Source organism: Dipodomys spectabilis, unplaced genomic scaffold (genome assembly GCF_019054845.1).
Source record: "Dipodomys spectabilis isolate Male_0828 unplaced genomic scaffold, ASM1905484v1 ptg000089l, whole genome shotgun sequence".
Classification (NCBI taxonomy): domain Eukaryota; kingdom Metazoa; phylum Chordata; class Mammalia; order Rodentia; family Heteromyidae; genus Dipodomys; species Dipodomys spectabilis.
This window is the reverse complement of record NW_024870766.1, coordinates 19532147-19549466: the sequence shown is the minus strand read 5'-3', so window position 1 is coordinate 19549466 and position 17320 is coordinate 19532147. Positions and strand designations below refer to the sequence as shown.

The following is a 17320-nucleotide window of genomic DNA, read 5'->3' as shown; positions in this document are numbered from 1 at the left end:
TTGGTCAGTCATAGGGCTTGAACTCAGGGCCTGGGCACTGTCCCTAAGCTCTCTGCTCAAGACTAATATTCTACCACTTTGAGCCACAGTACCAAGTCCAGTTTCTGAGTGGCTAGAGATAAGTCTCAAGGGAACTTTTCTGCCCAGGCTGGCTTCGAACTGTGAGTAGCTAGGATTACAGGGGAGGCTATCAACACCTAGCTAATCTTTTTCTTAACCAGGCCTAAATAGTAAAGAACTGGTGACAGAACACTACCAATTCTGCCAACTAGTTGGTAGGAAACATACTAAAACTAGTTACAAAATCACTATGCTACCAAGGGTAAGAATGAAAATAATGGTAAAAAGAAAAAAAAATGACCTATCAGAGTTTTCAGGTCAGACAAATGACTTCATAGGGACTATGACCTATGATCAACACATGGCCCATTAGTTATGTCCTCTATGCCTCTAGAATTCCATTATGAAATGTTTAACAATAAATGACAACAGAGAGTATCAGGTTGTAAATATTTATATTTCTCTCACTCACACACAATGTTGTATGAGACATTACTAGTTTTAATGTGCATCCAAAGGATTAATACTCATATGGAGTATAATGTGGAAAAGTGCCAAACTAAAGAAATAAGTCTATCTAAAAACCAAAATACACACGTCTTAGGATTTTAAAATATTGCACATAATAAGGTTGCACAGAAATTACTGGCTGGTTTTACAAAAGAATGAGGTATTAGATGAAGATAAGTGCAATCTCTAGACCAAGGTAAGTGCAAAGAGGAAGAACTATGTACACACAAAAAAAGACTACATAAATTTGTATGAAGACCTACAGGGTTAAAAAGAAAGGTGGGGGAAATGTGTAAGTAGTTATAATTTCAATCTTAAAAAAACCATTATTCAGGGCCTACACACACTAACAATCTCTTGGCAATATTTCACAAATTTTCAACTTTTTCTGCTTCACTGACTATAAGCAATATACTTCCTTTACCCCAATTCTACCATAGAAAAGGCATGATTTGGTTGCAAAAATAAAACCATCCTTTCCTAAAGCTTTTAGTGGTAATTAACCAACATACTGATCTCCTTTGCTGAATGACTCAATTATACAATCTCATATACATTTAGCAACTGAATTAACAGATGCCACAAAGCATGCAATTTCGTATTAGCAAATGTTTCACTGTAAAAAATCATCTAAATTTACACAATTCATTTCTTTAAATGTGTATCACCCAAATTCAATCTTTCTTTTTGATACTAAAACTTGCTACTTTTAGGAACTCAAAGGTAAGTAAAGAAAAATGACTTGGCAGAATTCTTTTTATAAAAAAATTCCTAATAAGGAAAATTAATATTACATTTTGTCTACTGAATGTTGAATGTTAGAATAACTTAAATATATGTAATAGCTATATCAAATTGCTTAAAGCGAAATCATGCACTTGTCAAAGCAATTCACAGAAAACTTTTTTCATCAAAGATATTGAGGAAAAGTCAACAAGATGGTTTTAGTGACAACAGAAAAAAAGGGCCCACTATTGTCCAGAACAGTCAGTATACGTAGTAACCATGTTTCCTCTTCTTTGAGTGACAGTTCTGCAGTGCTTACTAGATCCATGAAATCGATTTTCAGTCTGTACTGTGTGCTGATTGGTGTTGTCAAAACCACTAAAAGAAAACATTTTTTCCATATCTTCAAACATGTCATCAAACAATCCACCTCCAAAAGAAAACTCCTGGAAATGGTGCCTTTGTCTACTGGAACCATCCTGGCGTGTCTGGAAGTGATTTTCAAAATGCTTCTTAGACCGAGAATTTTGGTTTTGACCAAAAAAGTTAAAGTCTTTAAATAAGTCATCAAAATTGAAGTTAAATGACTGCTCAAAAGGACTTCCACTTCTTTGTCCTTTACCATTAGTAAAAGCACTGTGTCCAAGTGTATCATATTCTTTTCGCCTACTAGCATCTGAAAGAGTTTCATATGCTGAAAAAGATAATAACATTTTAGTAAGTCAAGAAAAAAAAATTCAAAATTACATATATTTAAACTTCTCCATATACATTAATTTCAACTTGCATCACAAGTTAAAAGCACATTACAAACATAATTAAGTTAAAAATAGAAGTTATACAAGGCAAGAACTTTGCCTTACTCACTGCTAGCTTGTCGACAGTTAGCACAGTCATAACTCTAGTATATACCAAGTAATTATTAAATAAATGTTACTATCATAGCATGTGGACAACCATTAGAGCTATTAATATTACTTTCTGAAAACCACATTTGTGTTAAAGAATTAGTGATCAAGAAATAAAATTTTAAAAAAAATTAAAAATTATTTTTGGGCTGAGATGCAACTCAGTGGCAAAGCTCTTGCTTAGCAAGTGCAATATCCTGGGTTCGATCCCCAGTACCAAATAATAAAAGACAAAAAAAAAATACAGTTAAAAAAAAAAGAATTAATAATCAAATATGAAGTTAGTAGGAATTTAGATTTTCCATTTCCTTACTAATTGAAGTACCTTAATTTCTAACTCCCTAAGTCAGTTACCACCTCCCATCATTAATTATTGAATGTTCACAAAGTATATTTTGTTTTAGAACAGGTATGAAGCCAAACATTTTTAAATGTAGAATAAGAACTTTGGGTACTCAAATACTTTTTCCTAAGAAACAACAGTGATTTCATAAATATAAGAATGAAACAATACATTTTCATATACTAATAAAATTATCAATTAAAATTCATCTAGTCTTTCGCTAAAAAACATTTTGCTTTAAGAATGGCAGAATCTCACCATATTTAAATGTAAATCCCATTCATCCTGCCATCTGCATATATGTTCAAAAACAAACAGATTTCTTGGCATCATGCTTATTAGTTATACCCTTGAGACCTCAGAAAGTCACTTACTTACCTTCTGCAATCTCTCTGAATTTTGCTTCAGCATCAGGGCTCTTATTTTTGTCAGGGTGGTACTTCATGGCCAATTTGTGAAAGGCCTTCTTGATTTGGCGTTCTGATGCAGATTTTGGCACTCCTAAGATATCATAGTAGCTTTTTGAGGCCAGAATTAATTCTGTTATCATTAAAATACAAATTGCAAAGATGAAAACTGACTGGGGTGTAGCCATTTCTAATGTCCTACAAAAAGAAAAAAGAAAAATTATCTATAGAACTAATTTTAGGGCATTTTTCTTTTAGAAGAAAGTCAACAATTTAATGCAGTATTCAAAAGGTCATATATACAGTATTTTATACACACATTCTATTGCATTCTAAGTGTTAAGTGTTTGTGAATTAAGATTCTCTACTTTTAGTCTTTGGCTCACCTAATGAAATTAAGGACCTGAATGAATGCTGTTCTGAGAAAATACCTACTAATCTAGACATAACATTATCTTGGTAGTTAACTTTTTAATTTTTTCTCTGACATTTAGAGACATTATTCAAATACGAATTTTTTTTTTGACACAGCGTTTCCCTTAGCCTTGAATTCCTCTTCCTGCTGGGCTTACAAGTCTCTACCATTATACTAAGCCTCAGAATATGAATTCCTATAAGGAAAACTGAGATTCCCCCAAACTACTATTGGCATTTTTTACTTTTCTTCCAAACTAGGCTTGCATGTAAAGAAACTACAATATCTAGTAAAAATCAGTTATCAAAAAAATTCTGTGTTTGGAAAGACTATTAGAGGAATGGTGATGGCCAGGAGGGAGTTTCTCAGTTCAATTCTATTTGCTCTTTTTGGAAGAAAAGGTATATGGATAAATTCTACTTAAAACACAATGAATTTAAGATTTCTCCTAAGGCTGCCAGCAAACAAGTTATTCTCAAAACTTCTCAGTAGTTACAAAAGTTCTCTTACCCTGAAAATCTTTAGTAAGTTTTGACATAGGACTTTTGGTAACATGTATCTTCTGACTTGATATCCATAATAAAGTGCCCCGGTTTTTTGAATACTAAACCACAGGAGAGCTTGGTAACCCGTGATGACATAACAAGGCTGATGAAAAAGCACTATGGCTCATGGAAACTGCCTGCCTTCCTCTCCTGTGGCCTTTTCGCAGCATTACTAATTAGCAGGTGGATTACTTTTTTTTTTCCAGAGTTACTCAGAGTCACGAGTATAACCTCCTGTCAAAGGAGGTTCAAGGATCAAGTACAACCTCCAACTTGTTCTAAGGACGCCCCATCGCCCGCGGCTGCTCCCTACTCAAAGGGCGGGTCTGAACTGACTGGCACCTTACTGGTTTCTTAAACGTTACTCCACGGATTCAAGCTGAACGTGTGTTAGTTTTCATGAGCAAACTTTTCCATTAACCAGATTTCTCACGTCAAAACAGCAAAGAGAAGGGAGAAAACCACAAGCTGCTCCTCCATCCCCTTTCCCGGCGGCCTGGGTGGGCCTTACTCCCCCAGCAGCCGGCTGCGCTGGACCACCCAGGCCTCTCGCCAAGGCACAGGCCCTGCGTCCCCCCGACTCCTACCGGCAGGGTTCCCCGAGGCCCGAAACCCGGCCCTCAGCGAAGCTGACAGTTCAGAACGCCCCTGACACAGCCCAACGCACAAAATGCACCACTGTGGTCCGGCCATCTCCCGACAGTCCCTTCGTCCGAACCTCGCAGCCCGAAGCCGCTGGAGAGGCCGAGGCCGAGGGCGCCCACGGAAAGCGGCCACCACCGCGCGGCGCCGAGAACCGCCGACCGGTCCGCGCCACCCCGGACTCGCTCCTCCCCCGACCGCGGCTCCGCGCCCCCCAAGCCGAGGCCCGGGAGGAGCACCCGCGCGGCTTCTGCGCTCAGGTGGGCGGCCCGGCCACCCTCCCCAGCCTCCGCGGCCTCCCTGGGCCGACGCTCGCCTCACGGTCACCGGCACACCGACCTCTCGCTCCCGGGGCCGAGGATACCACCGCCTCCCCTCTCAGCCCGCTCCCTACTGGCGGGTGTCCCCGGCTGGTGCCTCCACCACGGGAGCGGACCTACACGAAACGCTTCCCCATTGGCTCCCGCCTCCCCACCTGACTCTGGCGCCCAACGCGCACGTGGAAAACTGTTGTTGCCGCTCGGCCTGCGCGTCACTTCCTGCTACACCCCCCGCAAAGGGCGGTTCCTATACTAACGGGGGCGGAAGTGAATGAAAGGTTCCGGCACCCATCTCCGGAACTGTTTCTGGCGCAGGCGCAGTGGCGCGGGCGGCCTGGTCTTGCGGCTCCGCCTAAGCTAGGAGGGCTGGTCTGCGCCCTTTGCCACCTGGGGTCACCCCAGGACCTTACTCAAGTGATGCCCCGCTATTGCGCTGCGATATGCTGTAAGAATCGCAGGGGACGGAACAATAAAGGCCGGAAGTTGAGCTTTTACCCGTAAGTCAGCTCGTAGGCCGTAGCGTCAGCGTCACCTTGGTAAGCCCCGGGCCTGTGGTCTGGAGCCGGGGCCCAGGTGCCTCCTTCCTGCTCTGAGCGAGACCTCAACTTCCCGCGCAGAGCGGGCGCGGAGGCTTGAATGTAGTGTAACCTTGGGCACGCCGTTGAAGGGTTGGTAAGACAGGAAGGTTGTGCATGGTCCACGGTCGTGGTTCTGGGAGCCTTGATCGCACCTCGCGAAGCTCTCATTGAACTGCACTAACCACGCCTTAAGGTGCACCTGACCTGCTGTGAGGAAGGGCGAAGTTGCACAGAATTTAATCCCCCCCACCCCCCGTGAGAAAACAGAAACCAAAGCTTGATTAGTAACCTTGAGAAGTTGGTGTCATACCCAGAATTTTAACGTGTTTCCTGCTTGGGGCAGGTAAATATATTCTGGGTGACTAAAACTACGAGATACTTCCGTCAAACTATACGAATACTAGTTTGCATTCAGAAAGACAGGGAAGCGATGTTGTGTCATTTGGGAGCTGTGATTCCAAATCTAGGTTCCATTCCTTTGCAACTGAATGACCATGCTTCATATCTTCCATTTGTAAAGTAGAAATAATAGAATGTTATTAAATACAAGAATAATATGTATGAGAAGTCTGAAAATCAGCTTACTTATGTATTCCATTTCCTTTGTTGTTGGTCATGGGACTTGAACTCAGCCTGCGATCTCCCCTCAGCTTCCCCTTCTCCCCCCAAGGCTAGCGCTCTACCACTTTGAGCCACAGCGCCACTAACAGCTTTCTGGTGGTTAATAAGAGTCTCAATGACTCTCCTGCCTGGGCTGGTTCGAACTGCGATCCTAAGATGTCTGCTTCCTGAATAGCTAGGATTACAGGAGTGAGCCACCAGCTCCAGGCCCTTTTTTTCTTTTTTCCTTTTACCTTTTTTTCTTTTCTTTTTTTAATATTCGAGACTGAGATTTAAATTTGGCACCTAACGCTTTTGCTCATTGTCTTGTGCTCTACCAACTGAGCCATGCCTCCATCCCCCTCATTTCCTTTTTATAACGTATTTAACAAAAATTGTTTCAGATAGAACTACCTAGTTCTCTATTTTTGTGGGGGGAGGGTTCCTTAATTTTTTCACGTTATTTAGTAAATCTCCTTTGAGTTTAATCATGAAGTTGGTATTTACTATTGGCTGGGTGCTTCCCTTTATCTCAAGTAATGGGAAAAAAAACAACATAAATCTAAGTAATTTATATAATTTTTGCATGATTAGCAAAATAAAAGGTGAGATTGACCAATGTATGACTTAGGCCACCAGGTTTATAAAAGTATGTATGTATCTGTGTGTGACAATATATGTATGTATCATAAGGACTAAGAAATTAAAAAGAATACACCATAGAAAAAATACACAAAATACCCAGTAGATGAATAGATCAAGAAGATGTGTATATATACACAATGGAATTTTATGCCTCTATCAGAAAGAATGGCATTGCCCCATTTGTTAGGAAATGGAAGACTTGGAAAAAATGAAGTAAACCAGCCCCAAAGAAACATAGGTCCCATGGTTTCCCTTATTTGCAATAACTAGTATAAGTCAAGGACAAGCAGAATAGGTCAAAAGCTATGTATATACGACCATATAAGATGATGTTAAGTGAAATGAACCCAAGATAGGGACACACTTGTTTTTTTTCTTTTTGCTATTGTTTTTAATGTATCTGAAATGTACTATGTAATTTTTTTTTGGGGGGGGGGGTCCGGTCATGGGGCCTGAACTCTGGGCCTGGGCGCTGTCCCTCAGCTCTTCAGCTCAAGGCTAGTGCTCTACCACTTGAGCCACAGCGCCACTTCCAGTTTTCTGGTGGTTAATTGGAGATTAGAATCCCACAGACTTCCCTGGCCCGGCTGCTTTAAACTGCGACCTCAGATCTCAGCCTCCTGAGTAGCTAGGATTACAGGCATGAGCCACTGGCTCCTTTTGTTTTTTAGACAGTCTTACTGTGTAGCACAGGATGACCCAACACTTAATCCTCTGCCTCAACCTACCTAGTTGCCAGGATTACAAGTGAGTGGTACCATACCTTTCTGAGTCTGACCTTTTCAATGCAATTAACTTTTTTTTTGCATCAGAATTCCTATTTTAGAACTTAAAGTTTAGAGCTTGTAGGCTGTTACAGAAGTCTAGAAGCAGACTAAATTACATATAGGTATAAATGAAGCAGATGCTAGTAAAAAAAAGAAAAATATTAGTAGTTTTCTTCAGCTAACCATATTAATAGTAATTTTATTCAGCTGATTTGTGTGAATTGAGTATCTACTTATTTTAAAAATGCTAATATAAATTGAGGCAAGAATAAGGGGAATTTGAAGCCACCTGGGCTATATATGAAACACATTTGGATGGAAATTTGTAGAGAATTTATAATACAATGGGCTGATTCTAGGCAAATTACCTATCCATAGAAAACTGACTAGATTCTTTGAAGTAATGTATTTTCCTTAAAGGATCTCTGAATTATGTTTCCCAATCCATTTTCAGACCAAAGCTTTAGCTTCATAGTCATTGTCATAAAGATGCTTTCATTTAGTAGAGATGATGGCCTTGCTTTTGCAGCATGGGACAAATAGTTTATGTGGATATATTGTAAGACAAAGTTTTTGTCTTTTTTTTTCTTTTTTTAATTTCAGGTTTCCTCTTCATGACAAAGAAAGACTTGAAAAGTGGTTAAAGAATATGAAACGGGAGTCTTGGGTTCCCAGTAAATACCAGTTCCTGTGTAGTGACCATTTTACTCCTGACTCTCTTGACATCAGATGGGGTATCCGTTATTTAAAACAAACTGCAATTCCAACAATATTTTCTTTGCCTGAAGACTATCAGGTATTGGAATAGCGGAGAGACGGGTAATGCAGAACAGGGTGGCAAATCCAAATTGACAGGTTATCATCAGGTGTAAAGAGTAAGAGGTAAAGATTACTGTTAGGAAAAAAAATACTTGAGAATATTTTCTCCTTTTACTAAAAGTATGATGAATTTAAAAATTAAAGTGGAACCGTTTGAGAGCAGCAAAAAACAGTACATTTTTGAAATTTTTAAAATTAATGGTCACACTTTTCTTACTGGTCATTTAAATAACCTGAAATTACTCTATCATATGTCAACTCTAGGGTTTTGCTTGTTTTTTGTTAGTTGTGGCACTTGAACTCAGGACTGCAGCACTGTCTGTGAGTTTTTCTGCTCAGGGCTGGCACTCTACCACTTGAGCCACAGCTCTGCTTCTGGCTTTTTGTGATTCATTGGAGATAAGAGTCTCATGAAAACGTTTCTGCCTGGGCTAGCTTCGAACCACGATCCTCAGATCTCAGCCTCCTGAGTACCTAGGATTATAGGAATGAGCCACCAGTGCTTCAACTGGAGTTAAAAAAAAAATATTTTAAGATATATTTAAGTTATCTACTTAGACCAGTTTAAATAAGTTTGCCAGACCAGTATACTGCTCAAACTTAGTACTAGTAAGAGAGTAAGTCTACAAGTATGCCCTTTTTAGAATTTGAAATATTATTTTCTAGGGAAAAGAATCTTGTAAAAAAAAATCTCAGAAGAAAAAATTGGGAGATGAGAAAGAAATGTGTCTAAAAGCCAAGCCCGAAGAATCATTTGCATCAAATGAAGCAAAGAAAAATACAGTTAAAATAGATATACTCCCTGAACACACAGACTTACTTGATTTGCCTGCCATACTGAAGCCACCAGCTCCTAAAATAGCAAGTATGCAAACTAACATATTAACTCTTAATCTAGTTAAACAAGATGCTGAAAAGACAAATTCTGTCTTAGAAACATTGATTAACCAAGATTTAGGTGTAAGTGATTTTCACACATCTTATGAGAATCTAAATTCTACAACTATTACTTTAACAACTTCAAATTCAGAAGGTATTCACCACCAATCTTTGGAAACCCAAGAAATGCTCGAAATAACTACCAGTCATCTTGCTAATCCTAATTCAATTGAAATTAAGTCAGTACAGGAAAATGAATTCTTAATCAGCACTGTTGAAGATTTAAGCACAAATAAAGAATCTATTATTGCCATTTTTGTACCCACAAACAATTTTAAACCTGCAGTTAATTCATCTGTTCTAGCACAAAATGAAACCATAGGAATGGAAGACATAGACATTGAAGACTCCTCATATAAGAATATAGACCATAGTGTAGACATTTTACAAACGGAACACTCTTACTGCAGACAAGACATAAATAAGGAACATCTTTGGCAAAAAGTCTCTAAGCTGCATTCAAAGATAACTCTTCTTGAGCTACAAGAGCAACAAACTCTAGAAAGATGGAAGTCTTTGGAAGCTCTTATAAGCCAGCTAAAACAGGAAAACTGGCTATCTGAAGAAAACATCAACATTATAGAAAATCACTTCACCACATATGAAGTTACTATGATATAGAGTAAAGTTTTAAGGCTGTATTAGCTTTTTCTAGCTAAACCAAATTATGCATAAAGTGATCTTTCTCCTACAGATAGTTTGTCTTAATGAAGCTATGAAAGTTGTTATGAACTGCATTCTGTTTCTGTAATACCTACAGTAAGAGAAAAATTGGAGAGTTCCAAATTACAGTAAAATTACAGTGAGTAAATACAATAAGTTTAGTTATAAAGTGAGAGAACAAAGAGAAAGCCCCAAATAGCTCCCAGTTCCACCACTAGCATATGAATTAGGCAAACTACTGTTAAAATTGCACCTCAAGGACTGGTAATGGAGACTAGTTGTACAGTAGTTGCTTAGCTTTGTGCAGAGCTGTGGGTAGACATTAAGCTTCATTCCCTTATTTGTAATTTGTAAAATAAGGGCACTTAGTAGACCATGTTAGTCTGTTTGTGTATAGTTCCTTCTCTTCCTATTAAGATACCTTTATTAAAACATTTTCTATAAGAATATATAGAAGATGGTTAGAATTTGATATTAACTATTGGAATATCCTCAATATGCATATGCTTTTATTATTTAATCATTTTTCTAGTTACATATCTATAATGTAAAGAAAAATACTATTATAATTTTATTGCAGTTGAACTCAGCTCTGAGGAGAGTACTTCTGAGAAAATAAATATTTCAATACTTCCTATAGAGTTGGCCATTAAAATACAGGCATTTAAGTTTCTCAGCATCCTATATTTATAAAGTAATATTTGTACCAATTTTAAATATATGTATGTCTATTTTAGAAATCATAGTTTGTGTATATTTCATAATAGGTATGCTGCTTTTTTTTTTTTTTTTTGGTCGATCATGGGGCTTGAGCTCTGGGCCTGGGCACTGTCCCTCAGCTCTTCAGCTCAAGGCTAGCGCTTTACCACCTGGCACCACTTCCCATTTTCTGGTGGTTAATTGGAGATAAGAGTATCACAGACTTTCCTTCCCAGGCTGGATTTGAACCTCAGTCCTCAGATCTTAGCCTCCTGAGTAGCTAGGATTACAGGCATGAGCCACTGGCACCTGCTATGCATAATAGTGTTGTACTTATTATTATACATTCCCTCTTCTGCATATTTTACAAATATTTATAAGGAAGAAACTATAAGTGATAATGACCTTTAGGAAGATACCTTTAGGTTTCCATCTTATGGAAGATGTATTGCTATAAATAGAAATACTATTTATATCCATACTGAATTTAAGAAAAATAAGCTAACAATAGAAATTGGAAAAATACATATATATATATATATTGAAATTTTTCAGTGTAATTGAATTGCCAATGGTGTTGAGCCAAGTTTTATCAGTCTCTTCAATACTTTCACCTCTCTCGCACGCTGTCTCGTGCACTCTCTCTCTCCCTCTTTCTCTCTTTCTCTTTCTCTCATTTGCTGGCCCTGGGCTTGAACTTGGGGCCTGGGCTCTGTCCCTGAGCCTCTCTGTGCTCAAGGCTAACAACGTACCAGTTGAGCCACAGTGCCACTTGCAGCTTTTTCTGTTTATGTGGTACTGAGGAATCGATCCCAGGGCTTCATGCATGCTAGGCAAGCACTCTACTATTAAGCCACATTCCCAGCCCTCTTTTTTTAAGAATACAGTAAAATAAACATTTTGGGGGACTTGGAGAATAGGGGGTGCTCAATAAAAGTTGATCCAGAATCACAAATAATTGTTTTATAAATGCATTTTTAACCATGTTTAACTTAGTTTTTATCTGGATAATGAAATTGATATTGAACTGTGTGCCAACCTAATAATAAATAGAAGTATTTTGATTAGGTAACCATGGAAGCATGCTTTATGTTAAATATCCCACCTTGTATGAAATTTAAAATAAGTACTATTTGTTTGAAGTCACAAATTTTATAGAAATTATGTAACTAGCTCTATTCTTTTAGATTTAATAAATTATAGGTATTTAAGATACTTGTCTAAAGGAGTGGCATTGATCAAGATGCATTGTATTCATAAGCTGCTTTGTTAAATTACAACTACTTAAAGACAATAAAAGATATATATGTATACATATATAAGATACTTTCTTGTGTTTAGCTATAATCAATTAAGGATATTGTCAGTCTAACATAATTAACCTCTAAAGTATATTTGCAGCTTTTGGCCTGCTTTTGTTATTTGAATTATTATTATTGGAAAATCTTTCATATATTATTAGTCCTCCATGTTCATATCATCCTAGATCTTCCTGTTCGAGCCACCTTCCACTTAGTTTTCTACCTTAGAAATCTCAAATTATTCTCTAATACCTACAAAATAAAGCTAAACTTACCATGATATCCATGATATCTGTAATTATTTTTATCCTCTGTTCTCTTTACCCACACTATATTCTTTAGTATTTCCCAAACATGCCAGACAGATGTCTGTCCCTTATGTCTGTCTGCTTATTTTATTCCCTAAATTTAGTCTATAAAAATTATATTTCAGTGAAATTTTATACCTGTTTTCCAGTCAAAATTGTTTCCTTTCTGTTCATACATGCTTTGGTTTTTGTTCTTTTCTTTTTTGTTGGTTGGTTTTAGGATTGAGATTGCACTGTAGGTAGCTCTGATACTCTCAAACTCAAGATCCTCTTGCCTTAGCCTCCTGAGTGCTGAGAGGTAATATACCACCATGCTGGCTTGGGCTTTGTTTTATATCACAATGATATAAATCATAATGATAATAGTAACTACCTCTCTCATGATACTGTAAGGGTTTTGAGAAGATATTTCCTATGTTTATCCTCATTTGTACCATGGACTTGCTTTTCCCTATCAATAAGTAGAGTCTCCTCAAATCTGGGTGGGTTCTGTGACTGATTTGACCAGTAAAGTATAGTAAAACTGACACACAGTTCCAGAATTGGCCTTTAACTGGTTTTACATCTTCCATGTTTTCTTTGGAACACTTACTCTTAGAAGGCCAGATACCATGTAAGGTCATTCTGGGAAAACCTATGCCACATGGAGAGGCCCTGAAGAATGAGACTATCATACATGAATGAAGAAACCATGTTGGGAACTGATTCTTAAGCACCAGTTGCTCCAGAGGACACAAAATGCAACAGAACACTTCTCAGATGCCTTAAGGCCAAAATAAAATGCTCATTTATTTTTTTGTTGGTCATGAAGCTTGAACTCTGGGCTTGGGCGCTGTCCCTCAGCATTTCAACTCAAGGTGAGGGCTCTGCCACTTGAACCACAGCGCCACTTCTGGTTTTCCAGTGGTTTATTGGAGATCAGTCTCATGGACTTTCCTGCCCAGGCTGGCTTAGAACAATGATCCTCAGATCTCAGCCTCCTGAGTAGCTAGGATTACAGGCGTTAGTCACCGGCACCCGGCAAAAATGCTCATTTTAATCTGAGTTTTGCAATAGATAAATACACAACAATAAATTATGAAACATGAGCCTGGTGCCGGTGGCTCACAGCTGTAATCCTAGCTACTCAGGAGGCTGAGACCTGAGGATCACAGTTCAAAGCCAGCCTGGGGAAGGAAAGTCCGTGAGACACTTATCTCCAATAAACTACTAGAAAACTGGAAGTGGCGCAGTGGAGCGCTCGCCTTGAGCTGAAGAGCTGAGGGACAGCACCCAGGTCCAGAGTTCAAGCCCCACAACCGACCAAAAAGAAATGAAACACCTTTCTATATTCATGTCCATTCCTACTCTTGCCATTGTCTATCATCATTCTCTGTACAACTTTCAAAAGCATTGCTTGTCCTTCTATTCTCATGTGCTTAAATTCTATTCCTGGTTAAACTCATTTTTTTTTTTTTTTTACAAACTCATAAATACAAACTTCAAATGTGATCTGCAGTGTTTTGGGGTTTTTCTGTTTGCTTTGCCAGTTTTGGGGCTTGAACTTAGGTCCTGAACACTGTACCTGAGCCTCTTGCTCAAGGCTAGCACTCTACCATTTGAGCCATAGTGCCACTTCAGACTTTTTCTGTTTATGTGGTACTGAGGAATCAAACCCAGGGCTTCATGCATGCGAGGCAAGCACTCTACCACTAATTCACCTCACCAGCCCGAGCTGCAGTGTTGCTTGCTATAGCACATTCATGTCTCCATGCTCAAATTTTCCTGTAAACTCCCTTCTTCTGCCCCTGCCTTTTCTCACAAGCTAAGATTTTTGTCACTTGCTTCAAAATCTTATCACATGCTTTATTGAGAAAACTCACATTCCTGACTTTGGACTGAATCATAGTCTCCTCTACTTAGTGCTATTTTGAAGCACCAATTCTCAGTTTGACTGTATTTGGAGATAGGTTTCAAGGAAGTAATTAGGCCTTAAAGGAAGTAATTAGATGATGCCATATAGGTGGATACCTTATAAGTAGGATTAGTGTATTCATGAGAAGAGAATCCAGAGAGCTCCTTGCCCTCTTCACTGCAAGTCAAGTACCTGATCAAGCTGGCACCCTGACCTTGTACTTTCAGCCCCCACAACAGTGAAAAAATAACTTTTGTTGTTTAAATCACTCAGTTTATGGCATTTACTTTGTTAGCTTAAAACAGATAAGAGACTTTATCCAAAACAATGAACTATATACAAAGCTGAGTAGATTTAATGTATTAAATAAGTATCCAAACAATATTAGAAAAAAATCTTTTAAGTGGCAAAAGGTTTAATAAACATATACTATTTAAAATTTTTAAATGAACAAAATAGTATGTGCATGTTTCGTGTATACTTAAAAACATTGATTTCAGGATGATTGAAGCTGGGGAGACAAAAAAGGAGTTATTGTAGATTTTGTTACACTTTTTTTGAAAAACTAAATGAGCTAAATAATATTAATACTTAATAAATATACTTTATTAAGCTAGGATGTTTAAAAGTTAAATGTTAATTTAAATGATTACCCTTTTTATGAAATTAACTAAAGATCACCTATGCTTAGACTTCATTCTCATGATTTTGAATAACAGTATCTCTGTTTTAAGAATACTTGAAGAGGGGCTCAGAAGGTGGCTCAGTGTTAGAGTGCTTGCCTTGCATGCATGAGGCCCTGGGCACCACATAAGCAAAAAGAAAAAAAGCCAGAAGTGGTGCTGTGGCTCCAAGAGGTAGAGTGCTAGCCTTGAGCTGAAGAGCTGAGGGACAGCGCCTAGCTGTCAGTTCAGGCCCCAAGACCAACCAAAAAAAAAAAAAAAGTACTTGAAGAGGAGTAGGTAGAGATTACATAATGAAATAGTTGATATGAAACTAGTGAGCTGGGCGCTGGTGGCTCACGCCTATAATCCTAGCTACTCAGGAGGCTGAGATCTGAGGATCACGGTTCAAAGCCAGCCTGGGCAGGAAACTCCATGAGACTCTGATCTCCAATAAACCACTAGAAAACCGGAAGTGCCGCTGTGGTTCAAGCGGTAGAGCACTCACCTTGAGCTGAAGAGCTCAGGGACAGAGCCCAAGCCCCAGAGTTCAAGCCCCACGACCGACAAAAAGAAAAAAAGAAAAGAAACCAGTGAATCTGCATGTGACCTTAGGCATTATAAACCTAACTTCATCATTAACCTCCCACCCCCACACCAAGATGTCCACAACCTGATTTCCAGGATCGATGATAGGTAAGGTATGCTGCAGGTGTAATTAAGGTTACAGACCTTGAGACAAGATCAACCTGGATTATCTGGTGGACCCAGTCTAACTACTTGAGTCCTTAAAGGAAGAGAACCTCTTTTTGGATGAAGTCAGTGAGATGCAAGACAATAACTCAACCCACCTTACTAGCTTTGAAGCATGACTACAGGATCATGGTAGAGTCTAAAAGCTGGACACATTCTGTTTATAGCAAGCAAGAAAATGATGATGTCAGTTGTACCCTATCCCCACCCCAGAGTCTCATAGACTTTCTGTACATGCTGGTTTTGATCTCAGCCTCCTGAGTAACTGGGATTACAGGTGTAAACCACTGGCTCCCTGCTCACCACGTCTTTTTTATTAGATATATGGGGAAAGTGCCAGACCTAATGTGGAACTCCTGCAGTTTGGGCCTAGGGTCCAAAACCTTAAGTTTTATTACCATTATAATTGTTTGGGGTACCATTAACTACAATCATATAAGTTATTTAATTGATAAATGTGGGTGTTCTGACTGCTGCACTAGCTGACTGGTCTGTAAGCCCCCTATTCCCTGAGATACAACATTAAATTGGATCCAGTGGCCTCTAAGTTTAAGTCAAAGAATCTCTATTTTTAAATCAAAAGCTTGAAATGATGAAGCTCTCTGTGTATCATGCCAAAGCTGAGACAGGCTAAAAGCTTATGCCAAATTATGAATGTAAAGTGAAAATGAGGGGATGGTGAGGTAGGGCAGGGAATTAAAGTGCTACTTCAGTGAACACACAAATGGCAAGAAAATTAAACAGCCATATTGCTGATAGGGATCTAGTGGTCTACATCCAACCAGCCACAGTATTTCCTTAGCCAAATCCTAGTCTGGAATAACAAAAGTACAAGATGAAACAAGTGTCGATGTAGAAGCTATAGCTGTAATTAAGATAATGGATGGAGGTGACTGAAGTAATACCATCTAAAAATCGTAATGTATTCAAGACTGACTCTCTTACGAGTTATTGAAGCTGGTGTCTTGAAGTTGAAATAGCTACCCAGTTGCCATTTTGAAAATGAAGATAGCTTTTAGACTCTTCCTCCCAAACTCCATGAGTTCCACATGTAAGATCCAACCATATGGCCCTATATGTGCCAAATAAAGATGTTGTAAAGGACAGAGAAAGGAGATTTTGTTACATGGTATGGTCATACCATTGGGAAGATAATACTCAGCATCTTTTGAAGTACAGACATGAGTTTTAGCTTTAAACTGACAAGAAGCTAGGGGGATGTAAGAGAAAGGTATGAATAATTATTAAACAGTCTTGGTCAAAGTATAGCTTGGTTGATCATTATTTTAGAAGGAGTTCAGGAAAAGTGGATATTGCAAGAAAACTGAGTCATTATAGAGTATCAGAATAAAGAACAGACAGAAAGTAAACTCAGACTTTTATTTCAGGGGAAAAGTCTGAGAGGGATGACCAAATCTAGCCAGACTGGAAAGACAGTAGTGTGCCGTGTGTTGTATTACAACTGAAGTCACCTTTTATTCTTTCTTCTTTTTTTTCTTTTTTTTGGTTGTGGTCTTGAACTCAGGGGTCGTCTCTGAACTCTTTTGCTCAAGGCTAGCACTCTACCACTTGAACCACAGCACTACTTCTGGTTTTCTGGAGGTTAATTGGAGATAAGAGTTTCAAGGCTTTCCTGCCTGGGCTGGCTTTGAACCTCAATCCTCAGATCTCAGCCTCCTGAGTAGGATTACAGGCATGAGCCACTGGCGCCTGGCTGAGGTCACCTGTTCAATAGGCAGAGAGAGTGAAGTCAGGCAGGACAGGAGTCTGGGATAGTTTGTCTTGAGAGAGAAGCAGGGTAGGAATGGGAAAGGGC

General features: G+C 38.8%; 2 protein-coding genes across 6 annotated transcripts; one reads left to right on the top strand and one right to left on the bottom strand.

Moving 5' to 3' along the window:
* Positions 1-498: 498 nt before the first annotated feature.
* On the bottom strand, positions 499-4999 carry Dnajb9 (DnaJ heat shock protein family (Hsp40) member B9). Of its 2 annotated transcripts, none has more exons than XM_042684702.1 (3): positions 4896-4999; positions 2926-3152; positions 499-1990 (listed from the first exon to the last, which is right to left on the bottom strand). In XM_042684702.1, exons 2-3 carry the CDS (start codon positions 3140-3142, stop codon positions 1542-1544), a joined length of 666 nt encoding a protein of 221 aa, XP_042540636.1. In that variant the 5' UTR covers positions 3143-3152; positions 4896-4999; the 3' UTR covers positions 499-1541. The 2 variants fall into 2 exon arrangements, with proteins under 2 accessions (XP_042540636.1, XP_042540637.1); XM_042684703.1 differs by having other exon boundaries at positions 4838-4971.
* A 193-nt stretch (positions 5000-5192) lies between these two features.
* On the top strand, positions 5193-10674 carry Thap5 (THAP domain containing 5). 4 transcript variants are annotated; one of them, XM_042684775.1, is made up of 4 exons: positions 5193-5373; positions 8070-8262; positions 8952-9150; positions 9529-10674. In XM_042684775.1, exons 1-4 carry the CDS (start codon positions 5294-5296, stop codon positions 9843-9845), a joined length of 789 nt encoding a protein of 262 aa, XP_042540709.1. In that variant the 5' UTR covers positions 5193-5293; the 3' UTR covers positions 9846-10674. The 4 variants fall into 4 exon arrangements, with proteins under 4 accessions (XP_042540709.1, XP_042540705.1, XP_042540707.1 ...); XM_042684771.1 differs by having other exon boundaries at positions 8952-10674; XM_042684773.1 differs by lacking the exon at positions 5193-5373 and having other exon boundaries at positions 8147-8200; positions 8952-10674.
* The last annotated feature ends 6646 nt before the right edge of the window (positions 10675-17320 follow it).